This window comes from Hippocampus guttulatus, chromosome 4 (assembly GCF_054856545.1).
Source record: "Hippocampus guttulatus isolate MCC_2025c chromosome 4, RoL_Hgut_1.0, whole genome shotgun sequence".
NCBI lineage: Eukaryota > Metazoa > Chordata > Actinopteri > Syngnathiformes > Syngnathidae > Hippocampus > Hippocampus guttulatus.
In genome coordinates, this window is record NC_141264.1 from 15,200,622 (window position 1) to 15,214,083 (window position 13,462).

Sequence of the window (13,462 nt, forward strand, 5' to 3'; positions counted from 1 at the left end):
ACGGAAAACAGCTGCGAAGAGGATGCTAGCCATTCCAAACAACGGAACAGGAAAAGAAGGAACAAAAACAAAATGGAATTGTTCAAGGAAGTCTATCCGATATCTTAATATTTAGAGTCCATCCATCCATTTTCCGAACCGCTTGATCCTCACTAGGGTCGCGGGGGGTGCTGGAGCCTATCCCAGCCGTCTTCGGGCAGTAGGCGGGGGACACCCTGAATCAGTTGCCAGCCAATCGCAGGGCACACAGAGACAAACAACCATCCACGCCCACACTCACACCTAGGGACAATTTAGAGCGTCCAATCAGCCTGCCATGCATGTTTTTGGAATGTGGGAGGAAACCAGAGCACCCGGAGAAAACCCACGCAGGCTCGCCAGATTGCACTGTACAGTAAGCCTCCACATATTCGTGGGTCTTTGTGAAATGCCTTAAGATGCCACAAGATGGTCCCAAAGCCCTGTCTAAATCGGAATTGGTGTCAATAAAGTCTAGTGGTGCTTTGACTTGCAGGTTTGATAAGTTCCATGACCATATTCGTAACTCAAAACACTTTTCTTTTTGCCACTGAAATGAATGGAAATGCTCTTAACTCATTCACTCTCAAAGACATATTTATGTCTTTTCACACTCCACACGTTGGACCCGATTTTTTTTTTCAATTTTTCCAAGACTTAGGGTAAAATAAAAAAGGGGTCCAGAATTGGCTGGTACTGAATGAGTTTTAATCTATTCTAGTGCCCCCCACCCCAAAAAAAAACCCCAGATGTTTTTTGCAATGAGTTTTTAATCGCAAAAATAGCACCTATGATATTTTATGTCATAAAAATCCATTAGTCAATTCTTCTTGATTAATAATTGCCTACAGTAATTAAATAGAGACGGAAAAAATAAAGCGGTGCACCTCTGCCACGACGAACTGTATAAAGATATACATTAGAGACATTAAGATGGTCGGCTTAGCTGCAAGCTGCGGTAATCGTGCTTTTTTTGCAGAGGACCAAGAAAACATGCCTGTGAGTATTCTTATATTGTTTCTCTACATGTGTTGCTACACTTTTGTTCAAATGTCCATTGTTTAAAGGATTATAACACCATGACTATCGGTGCCATTCATTAGCCCCTCCATGGCGTTTTGAATCGGGCGTTAGTATTAACCCAGCAGACATTTTTTAAGGCAAAGTTATGCGGTTGTTTTGAATACACAAGTTGTTATTGTCTTTGTTTCATGTTTGATTTGACAGACAGCTTTTAGTGAGAGTGACAAGAAACAGCTTGGCGTCTCTGTTTTGAAGAATTGTTCATTATGTGCCAAACTGCTGATTGTTGTGGAGTGAACTGAGTTCACAGCTCCCATATTGTGTTCGAATCTGACATTTTTTACTCCTAAGTCAAAGCAAAAAAAAAAAAAATCGGCGACAGCTTGTATCTTGAAACTCATAAGCCAACGCCCCACTGGATGCTCAAGTAATACATCTTGACTGAGCAGTTTTATGTTCGACAGTGGTTAACTTCCCAATATTTTTGGATGTTTCCAGATGTTTTTAATTTTACAGCACAGTAATTTACTATATTAACACTGAGAATAGCAAGCAATTACTTTCCCAAACCAACATCATTTTGTGGTCTTTATAGAGTCATTAAATGTGTTGACGCTTTGTCTTCCTAAGGCACCACTTCGCTCCAAAGCATGTGCAGTTTTTACACTAGCAATCTGTATGTGTTATAGATAATGGACCGGCGTCCTTATTATGCCCCAGTGCACTAATGTCGATTTGATGATTACCATGCTCAAGGAGACGGAGACGTCAAATGCGTATTGTGTTCGCAGGCGTTTTGTTCAATTTGCATGCGTAATATACTGGGAGAACGTGCCACGTGCACAGACGGCCAGGACCAAATTCAACCACCAGACGGCTTTTCAGTATTTCCGCTCGCTTGCAGGTTCAGAGCAGCTGGAAAAAAAAATGTACAGATAGACAGATGGAGAGATAGGGAGCCGGGACTAATAGAATGAGAGATGACGAAGTTGCTGAGATGAAAGGAAAATAAATCTGCACCATTGGACTCCAGAGAGGGGAATATTTTGAAGACAAGATGGACTTTTTGGAAGCAAGAGTCTATGACACCAAAAGCAGAAGTGAGCAATTTAGATTCCTCTTTAACGTGGTACATGCATCATAAAATGTGGATCCGATGTCATGTGGAGCTCTCAAAAAGTTAGAAATATTGAAATTTCAGCATGACCCTAAAATTCTAAAATGGTAACCTTTGCATTTGATCTTAATTTCGACTCCAACCTTTTGAATAATTCACATTCGACAGTATGAGGCTTCAAACGAAATGGACATATGCATTCAAAAGTTTACACATAATCAAATTGAGTTCAAGATACCCAACACTCTCATTTGGAATCATTCCAAGCTCGATATTCTGGCATCAGCACCAAAGTGTACCGAATACTGTTTGTTTTATTTGACCTCTCCTGTGGAGGCGTTTAGCTACGGACGGCATGCGGTGGTTGCCAAGTGTCTAATTATCACACTTCTCCCATGTGTACACTCTACACTCCTCACTGAATTAAAATGAAATATGGAATCGCATTTGATAGATTGATGCTCACCGTCCTCGAGGGGAATACTCACGTGAACATAAGTGTCTCGCTGACCCCACGATGCTCAGCTTGTTACAGCAATTAAATAGGACATGCGTCAGCTTTATACCTCACCCCGTGTGTGACTGCGTACGTGCGCATACTCGGGGGTATTTTTTCGGTCTGAGCAGATGTGCACATCTGCCGTTGTGGTTCAGGCCATTAATATATGTCTGGAGGTGTTTGTACGAATGAATATGTTTTCCGGCAACAGCTGCTGTTGTTTGGCTTCTAATCTAGGGTTTGTATTCGACTACTTTGTTTATAGAGAGTGCTGACTTGAGCTGACATTTTCTCTAATTTGGCTTTACAATGTCAAAAATGACACGGACATTCAGTAGCTCACCAAACATTGTAAATTGGAGTACTCTATATTGTTCTGTACATCTGTACATTATCCCAAAAGAATCAGAGCCGCCAAAGGCAAAATGAAACAGACTCCTGTAGCTGTGCTTCATCAGTCCCTTCCTAATCCCGACACATGCTTTCAAAGAATTTAGTGTTATAGTTTTTCCATAATGCTCACGTCATAATGCTGAGGTCCTTTATACTGCTCAACACAGGGAATTGTTATTTTTGGATCAGATTTTCTCAAAATTGACTCAAACATAACAAACATAGAAGCTCGGCTGTCCAATTTTTTTGACTCCTTGGTTCTGAGTAAGAACTCACCCAGAGTTGGACATGGACTTCCAGATGGCAAAAGCTCCAAGGGTAAAAATTCTTACATGTCATTTGAATGACACGGACTGATTGGGAAAGTAGAGCAAATGGCTGAAATTTAGCCATCTTCTCTACTGCCGTAATTTGAATGTGTGAGGTGTCAGTCGAAAAGTTGAAGTTTACCTAAATTGCTTGTAAAGGAGACAGAACGCTGTACGTAAATCACATTTTTGATGAAAAAAAATCCAACATATTTGACACGATGATTGAGGGATTGGCTAATTAATTTACTTTGGTGTTGCTTGGATTCATGGCACAAACATGTTCTTATGACACTGAAATGGATAGCACACTTGAGAGCTGACAGCTGGCAGGCTAGTTATTAAAAGAACACAGAAAAAAAAATTCACTCATATTCAACGTTTTGATTTTTTTAAGCAAATCAATCACACTGAAACCTTTGGTGGTGCATCTGAGTTTGCAACGAAAAACACAAACTGTCACAGTATCTTGGTGCCTCTTGTTTACTAACATGAAACCTCGTCAATTGAAATGAGGTGCACATTTTAGCTGTGCTACCTTGCCATGCCACCAGAGGGCGCCCAATGATGTGTTTCACTATGACTTGCCAAGATTTGCCACAATCAAACTCCAGCACTTCCGTCTGCTGGCGTCTCAAACGAGCACTTTTAATGAAAAAATGGAGAAGGAAGAACTGCTAACGGCGAAAGATACCCATCTGTCAGGCGCAATGTGGCCTCCTCGCCTTGTCCTGTCTGATGTATGGAGCCAATGACGGGGGACCTTGAGCTCTAATAAGCGTCTTCCTACCACCCGGCTGCTGCGTGACAGAGGCAGTGGCTGGACGTTTGGCCTCAGTAAACACAGACCTGAAGCGGGCCGTTCCGCCCATCCGTCATCAGAGCTTCCTTACAGGGGACCAGGTGGGAAAGCAGGAGAGGGTATTTGTATAATTAATGACCTCATGTCGATCCTCCTGCTGTCCCAGGCAGAGACAAGACTGTTGGTGCCAGACAAAGACTGGAGACGGCAAGCAAAAGGCAGGAAATTTAACAAGTCGAGTAAGCAGGAGGGCACGAAGGTAAAGGGGTTGCATATCAAAGCTGCATTTACACTGTCTTTCCTAGTGGCCAATTCGGATTTAATTAGCATAATCTCTAATCATCTATTTAAAAGGGGTGTTAATTGTGGGCCACATTGTAGTTATGGTTTCACTTAATAGGCCTTAATGACAAAATCATACAGTGGTTCATTGAGATGCGTGTTTAATTTGTTCCGTGACCACGCTTGCAAGTCATAACAATATCGCAACATATTTTTACCCATTGAAATGAATGGAAAGCCATAAATTTGTTCCCAGCTCCCAATATGTTTGTGTCATGTTTTTAACAATGCAAAAAATACTATAATATTGTATTTTCTTAAAACACCATATGATGACAAAATTCAAGACTTTAAAAATGTTTTTGCTTCAATTCTCCAATACTGTGCTGCTCCATCTGGTGTGCATTCTTTGGCCAATTTGGGGTAGCATAATACGGACAGTCTTTGCTCCTTAGTAAGCTGCACTAATTGCATTGGTTCCGCAGAGGATAAAGAATATACACCTATAGTATTGTTACATTGTCTGTCTACATGTGTTACTCCACTGCTTGTGTTTGAATATCCGGTCTAAAATTGCAACTATCGATGCTGACTATTAGGATTTCAACGGCATTTTGCATGATGTTCTGAGGTAACACTGTTTGCTCGTTTGAAATACCCAACTTGTAATTGTTTTAGTTATGTGTTTAGTGAGAGAGGAGACCTCAACCAATTGTGGCATTAAAAAGCTTTAAAGGGTCTTTTTTCTGAGCATTTTTCTCTATCTCCTAAATGTCTGCTTGTTGTGAAATGAGTTGATTTCACTGCCACGACACAGGGCTCATATCTCACATTTTTGCTCATAAGCCAAAGCAAAGAATCGTTCGAATGATGGCTCGTATCTCAAAAAAACTCGGTGACATGGATTTCAAGGCATCACAGGCACTGTATAATCACCTCATCATATTATTTTGTATTCATAATTGCCCTTGTGCCATTGTTATTGAAAATATTTCAACACCAGAATGGAGTTTGGAATTAGAAGCGGTGGAAAGTAGTGACAAGCAAATTCTTGTCATATCTTTAAAACGAAAAGAAAATTGATTTTCTGCCACAGTTAAAAGAACAAAAGAAATATGTTAGGGTCCAAATTGGACCCCCGGGCCTCGAGTGTGACATGTTTGGTCTATTTCCTAGTACATTTTGATGGATCCACGACTGCTGTGTTAACAATGATGGAACATATGAAAACCTGCACAGCCCAATTGAATACAACACCGGCGTAAGCATAAATGTGGTACCTTTATTTCTGTTTGGGCAGATGTGTGTATGTTACATTGAGCGGGTGGATCCGGTCTTTGCGTTTACACTGCATTCAGATTGGCAGACATCCAAAATCTATCCGGCTTTATCCACATTTGGTAGCAGCCAGATTTTAATGTGAAGCTAGATGATTGCATGCTTTTCCCCCCCCTCCCTCTTTACACTTCCGCTATTGTGTCACTTGTGAGCAAAGAATAAAAACTGAGTCACTTCAACCAAGTAGTGCGAACCCAGCCTGGCACCCTTACTTTGTTCCTAATAATGTCATTTGTCTGCGGCTAAACCATGAAGCTCACTATCAACTCGAGGCACAATTACACTGGATCTGGCTCCCCCCAACCGCTAAACCCCGCCTCCCCTGCCCTTTCCTACTTGTCTGTCCTTTTGTTACCACAGAGGCCTTTCAGTTTCCATGGATAATATTGAACCTGAGGCTAAAATCTGGGCAAACATCAAGGGAAAGCACCTTGGCCTCAAGTAGATCCTGGGAGTGATCAAGCTCTGCCTGTCAGGGCACATATGCTTTCAGGCGGCCAAGGAGGTGAGGAGGACAAAGGCAAGCAAAGGTTTGCTTGACTGGTCCGTATTCTCAGGGGGAAGCCATGGTTGCCAAGGGGTCACTACTTGCCCTCCTTTGTCTCCACTACACATGGCAGGGTTAAATGTACTTTATATGCTCTTTGGAAAGCGGTTTCGGCCAAAACGATCAGACGTCAAATGAGATTTCACTTGTAAAGCACTTGTCTACCCTTGCTTAAATCAGTAATTCCTGCTTTAATGTCAACCCACGTACAGTGTGTTCACCGTATATACCGTCAACCAATCAACAGGCGACACTGACTTACTCCACCTTTTACCTACCTGTCACCAAAGTGGAATGCGATTATGCAGCTTTCTTGGGACCCTTGACAATGGAAAACGAACAAATTATGTAACATACTGAGCAGAATCAAATTATGCCACTTGCCAGGGACAACGCTTTGATGAAATATTATGCGAAGCGAGGTTACTGGGTGGATGCAAGCTCTTCAAATTACATTTTGAAGCCAACAAAAACAATCTACCCATGTCGTCCTCCGTTGGTTGGCATGGCAACCGCTGCGTTTTCTGCCGAATGTGTCTGAGGTGTGTACCAACAAGCAGCTTACTGTCATGCCTGCAGCAAGAGGTGGAGCTCTCGGCTGGTTTTGCCCGGGAGAGACTGGAGGCTTGTGCAGCGAGCCACCGACATTCAGTCGGTCACGTTGATCCGTCTGGAGAAGTCGTAAAAGCCAAGCCTGAGTGAATGTGTGCGTGACCCGGTGCGCAGGTGCATCCTCTTTCTACTTTATGTCTACTTGCGCGTTTAGGTTGTTGGGCCGCGTGCCTGAGAAATTCATTGTCTATAAAAGAGTCGAGTCATTTAGTCATGAGCTGCTGAGCGTTTATGGGCCTTTTAAATGCAGCTGCATCCCGTAGACAGATAAGTCTGAGCTCTGAAAACAACCAAACAAAATAACAACCTTTGTTTCATTTAGAAATGTGGGGATCAGGTGTGTTTATTTATAGCCGTGTTTGTTTTTTACAAAGGCAATGCAAGTTCATTTCTCCATTATATGCCCAAAAATCATGCAAACAAAATATCAGAACATGAATTGGAACAATAGTCATTGTTTTGCGCACGTATTTTGAAAGTGCAACTTGCTATTAAAAATGTCGCACAGCCATCCCTCGCCGTATTGCGAGTCATTTTTTGAGGTCTCATTCAAATTTATAAATTGCACTTATCTTAATGTATATCTTAGAATCATTTCTCGACAGGGACTAATGTTACCGCAGAATCAGATAGCAATAAGCACATGCCAGGAGAAAAGAGTCGGTAAAAGACAGACACAGTCCAAAATTTGGGATCATTTCACTCTTGAAAAAATGAAGATAAAGTGCAGTGTGTCTGCTTCAATGGAGAACTGAGAAATCGAGTCGAGAAACACCAGTCAGTCTTTTTTATTTATTTATTTATTTTTGCGAGCGTGGTCACAGAAGGAATTACCATATTTTCCGCACTATAAGGCGCACCTAAATGCATTCAATTTTCTCAAAAGTCAACCAACCGCGCCTTTTAATAATATAAAAAAATGTACTGCTTTGTTACATCTGCAGCGGTTGTGATAGTGCTCTATCAATAAAGCTGTATTGTATTGTAGGTTGTATTATATTCCCCTTAGCATAGCTCCATCTTGATGCATAATGCAACCCCGACCACTATTATTATTCTATGTGCCTTATAATATGGTGCGCCCTACATATGAAAACCGTTTTAGAATAGGCCATTCATTGAAGGTGCGCCTTATACTCCGAAGCGCCTTATAGTGTGGAAAATACGATAAACTTCTAAGTCAAGTTACCACTGTTTCTTTGCGCACTTTATCAATAAACATCACAAACTGCACACCTTCCTCATATAAATAATCGAAATGTAGGGCAGTGATCCATTACTGAGTTTCTGTTCACATTTTTTTCAACGTGCAGAAATACGCTCATACATGCACGCATCCAAATATGTAAACCCATGTTTCTCTTCTTGCAAGTGTTTTCCCCAGAGAGCAGAATCATGTCTAACCCATTTCCCCTCATGATCAACCCTGTACAGATTAAATATGTAGCTTCAGCATCAAACATTTAATGCCCGCTGCTACCAATCAGACTCTTAAACGTGCATAGACTTTGGGGGTGTGGACTCACATGCGCGTCTTGATGATAAGTAAACGTGAGTGTGGCATTTGCACGCTAGAGTAAGTCATAACGGTCGTACTGGATAGCAGGCAAATGGACATGTCGGCTAATTGGAAGAGTCGCTAGGTGCGTATGCGTCTGTCTGTGTTTGGATGCTGTGCCTTCTTGTTGCTGGGTAAACTGGACTAAGTTTACTAGGGCAGAAAATGTAGGAAGCTTTCATACAACCGGCCTCTAAAATCTGCCTCCTGTCAAATTCTGTTTGCTCACTGCTTCTCAAGCACGCACTCATTTAGCACTGAGACGTTTGGACGGACAAGCGCTGTAATGTTGAAAAGTTGTTGTCATTAATTCAGATATTTCTGCTCAGCTCACGGCAAGAAAGGCATACAAATGTCCATAGCACTGAGTTCTGTCCTCACATGCCTTGACAGAAATCACAAGGAGCAGCTTCCAAAGAGAAAAACACACAACAGAGACATTCACTCTAATGTGGAGTGACATATTTAGGGTGCCGAGTGACGCAGCAGAAATCCACATGAATGAGAGAATGACTTTGCACAAGGGCGCTTGCTAAAAACGAACAGAATGCAACTCTCTAAAAAATAGATCATCCAGCTATTTGCACTTGTCTTCATTGGGGTAAGCTGGAGACGAACTCAGCTAACTGAGGGCGAATCACCAGCTAAAAGTATAGAGCTACAATCACTCAGGTGTCGTCAAAACTATTCATTTTGTTTGTTGTGTCAAGGGAGAATCAAGTGACACACAAGACATTTGTCGTTGGGGCGTTGCACCAAAATCATTTCGGTTACAACATATCTTCAAATAGAAGATGGGTTGACGGAGTCAATTCATAGTGCCAACAGCAAAAGGGTTTGACAAAACGAGTACAGGAAGCGGCACGGAGAAACTGGAAGAAGTAATAATGACTGAGGAGTCCCATAGTCCTTGCTCCAGTGTGAGACGAAGATCTGCACCACGTTAATCCAAATCCATATTGCCAAGGTGCGGTCTACTTCAACTCCAAACCACCGAGGAAAGCCTACTTCCTGGTAGGCTGCCATGCAACCACTTCCAAATGTGGCCATGTTTTCACTGGGGCTCGGAAGGTCAGGGCAGAGATTTGAACTTGAAAGCTGATCTCAACACCATCAAACCAGAACCGAGACGGTGAGCTAACAATATTCACTTCACAGATGTTCTTCTCGATGAATGGACACAATATCTCAAACCCTAAGTCTTCCCCTTAGTGGAGGAACCCATTGAAAGAATGGTCGGATAATTTGCAGACAAATACTGAAAGGCGCACAAGCAGATGTAGTGCGGGTGTCTCTACCCTCCAGACTATCACACCTACTTTGTGTCACCGTCTGTATGCAATAAATCCCTGAAACAGTTGGCTGCAAACCTTCCTTAAGAAGCTTTATCAACGTGTCTGGAGTAGATGCTATTTTTGAATGACAGTATGTGTGTGTGTGTGTGTGTGTGTGTGTGTGTGTGTGTGTGTGTGTGTGTGTGTGTGTGTGTGTGTGTGTGTGTGTGCACGCGCATGTGTGTGTCCGAATTTGGAATCCTGCCCAGGGTTTAACATCACCACCAATCATGAAGACGAAAAGGCGTTCCAGAGCTCACAGTGTTAAAAATGTCCTGAGAGGTTAAGGTGGACACCGAGTGGGGCTTGTTCACTTGTTTTTTTGTTTTTATTTTTATTTTTTGGCCATGCTAAGTTTGAGTTGCTGCTGTAGTCAAGGCTCAACAAGTTTTGATGTTTTCTGGATTACTAGTACACTGAGCTTCCTGGACTGGTCTGATGCCAAGGGACGATGGGCTAACACCTCGGACTGCATCAGCATGCTGCAGTTAAAGGTATCGTGAAATTTGGTTCGGTTTCCTCTAACAATAAGAAAAGGAATATTTTATTGGGTTGTTGTCCTTACCGAGACTTATTATTATTATTATTATTATTATTATTATATTGTTTTTTTAAATAAAAGACCACCACATCCCAAGCATCAAATAATGTTCTGTTTCAGTATCCTTAATAAGTCTGAGCCCTCCTTTTGTTGACCTTTGAAGAATTTTGTTAATTGTTTAGCCCAGTCTTGAGAGGGAATTTTCACCTGAATACACAAATTGTCCTACTGATGAAGAAATGCAGTATCCGCAAGTGTAAATATTTACTTTATATATAGTAGATGATTTCATAGAGGGAAGGAGAACGGGAGTCTGGCTGCCAAAACATGAAAGATTTGATTTGACAAAATTAGCCATAGCTCTGAATTGTTTGTGTGAAGGTTTCTTTGTATATATGTGCCCTGCGATTGTCTGACGACCAGTCCATGGTGTTGCCAAAAATCAGATCCACCAACCATAATGCTAATAAGGATGAATACAAAAGAAAATCAATGAATGGAAAAGTCTGGTTGTTTCAGTCAGGATTATGCAACGATATTTCCCCAACTATATTTAAATTCCCTTTTAAGAGCCAAACTTCATCTTTGTAAATTCCTGGCTTATTCCTGTTTACTTACATAACTACCCATTGAAAGTTTCCATCCTTCAATAAAAATACCACAGTGCTTTTCCTAGGATGACTTTTGTTAGATGACGGCTTCTGTCCCCTTGTCTTCATTTATCATCGCTGCATGTGGAACTCCAGCGTTTAGCCGTGGATGATGCGCAAAAGACATAGTCACACTGGGACATGCCGACCCGAGGGGCCCCCGTTGGGGGCTAAGCTCCTCACGAATGACAAATGGAGGCCCAAACGTTGACAACCTGCTGCGTTCTGCACTCCACCTGCCAGCCACTTACAAGCGATGCTCTGTCTGTCTCCACCTTCAAGGCGGAGAAGAATTAATTATGCATGAGAGGCACGCCGATGAGAATTAAGAGGGATTTGGTGAGTTATTAATGGCAGTTTGATGCATATTGACTGCAGGAAGCATAAGGAGATACTTGGGGAAGGGGGAAAAAAAGCTTCCTGAGGTGAACAAAGACTCCGTGGTTGGTTGCATTTTGTCTTCAACATTCAGCCGCATGCATTCTGTGTGGTATACATGATCTGTGAGCGTACAGAATTCAGTCTGTGTCATTCGGTTTCTGTTACACTCCAGTGCCCCTCACCACAGAGCTGATGCGAGAACTGATGAATTGCTGTTTCTGTTGACCTCGCATCCAGGAGGGGTCATGAGGTGAAGTGTCATTGGCTGTTTGGGAGCGTACAGCTTTGTGAGGCAAGAGAATGTGGCAGGCGGGGTGTGTCTTCATGAAGATGCTTAAAAAAAATAGCGATGCAAATTATGAACTGTTCATATTATGTAAAACCAACAAATCCATTATTTATCAAATTAAACCCTCTCAAGTTCTATGACTTAGGTGAATTAGAGAACAACCATCAAACAAATGTGTGTTTCTGTCAAATCTGTTCATTTATAAGAAAAGATAAGAAAACCTTTATTAGTCTCGCAATGGAGAAATTCCCAATTCACAGCAGCAAAGTTATGAAAGGAAGAAGTAGAACAACAAAATATAGGAGCTGCTGGAAAGGCAGCCACTCTCGCGGCGCCATTTTGAAGTCAAAATAACAAAAATAACACAACACAACACATAGGGCACAGACAGTCGTGCAATCTTCACCACTTTTCTGCATACACTTTTTTGTCTGAAGCAGTTCTAGATGAAAGTTATGAAGACATTATGAAATCCAATTGAAAATTGGAGGGGGGTTTTTTGTTCTTATTATTGAGATACAGTATATACTGGTACAGATTAGTGAATAGTCTATTTGTGTCTTAGCATGATATCATGATTTTTAGTAATTTACAGAGCGCAAGGGGGTAGCATTAGTTAAGTTTTTCTACTTCATCCTACTCTTTTGAGCATTTAAGATGTAGTGCACCAAGATATGTACAGTATTTTTTGTAAGTCTTTCATGTTGTGTTCATATGTTCAATCAATCAGTCAATCAAGAGATGTCCAGGGGCGTCCAAACTTCAGACCGAGACCCATTTGCAGAATGCATCCGTTTTGGCCTACTGCAATGCTCTTTTAGAGTCACCATCATTGACTGTTCTGTGCACTGCATTATTGCGGTCGAAGAAACGGAAGTTCGTCCTCCTTTTACTGCACAGCAAAGTTCAGCTGCAGCACTATAAGTAGGGACTCTGTAAATAAAAAAAGATGTGTGACAAATACAAATCTGCTGGTAGCTGAGGTTACACTATACTGGCTGCCATAAGGAGACACAATGTGTTCAAGAGGAAATTATGGGCAGTTGGAGAAAAACGTATACTACAGCATCCAGACCTGCAGCTTTTTGTGTCAGTAGCGAGTAAAATTGTCTCGGGCCAGCAGGTGCCTTGCAGTGGAAAAATGGTGGATGACTCCTCAATGGATTCTTCATACTTTAGGCTCAAACTGGAGTTTCTGGGTCATCCCTAGCCGATGGTCTCTGTTGGGAATTCCATCTTGTAAATGATTGTCCCTTCATGAGCGAATGGGATGCTTCTTCTTTCCTCAGTAGATATTCAGCGAAATATTTTCCTCAGACCAGCCATACTATTAACAACACCGCCAAATCCTTTGCTATGGAAATGAAAATGCATTCCGCTTTTCCCGGGGGGTGAGGTTGCAGGAGCAGCAGCCGAAGGGAGTTCAGACTTTCCTCTTACCTCATCAGGGAAGCTTCCTAGCAAGATGCCGAAGCCACCTCATCTGGCTCCTCTTGTTTCTAAGGCCCTCCTGGATGACCAATCTTCTCACCGTATCTTGAAGTGAGAAACTGGACTCTCATCTAGGCCGCTTGTCTCTGCGATCTTGTTTTTCAGTCGTGACTCACAGATCTTGACCATAGGTGAGGGTGGGAAAGTAGATCGACCGGTAAATCAAGAGTTTACATTTTCTGCATAATCCAGCTAAATAAGAAGAAACAAAACAAGCAGGAATCTCTGCCACTTTATTGCAGTATGGGCCCACACATTGTTTTCTTACTTATTCCAGTC

The 13,462-nt window shown here is 42.0% G+C and overlaps 1 protein-coding gene across 4 annotated transcripts in view; it reads left to right on the top strand.

The window, feature by feature from the left end:
- The window catches only part of frmd4a (FERM domain containing 4A), a 140,504-nt gene that overhangs the window by 40,605 nt on the left and 86,437 nt on the right, over nucleotides 1-13,462 (top strand). The window contains exon 1 of one of the 4 annotated variants that reach the window (XM_086108593.1): nucleotides 9,871-10,325. The exons of 2 other annotated variants lie outside the window; for them this stretch is intronic. In XM_086108593.1, the coding sequence (XP_085964719.1) occupies nucleotides 10,179-10,325 (147 nt within the window). In that variant the 5' untranslated portion in view covers nucleotides 9,871-10,178. Of the gene's footprint in view, nucleotides 1-9,870; nucleotides 10,326-13,462 lie in introns of those variants that run through there. One more of the 4 variants, XM_086108595.1, reaches the window with a different exon arrangement.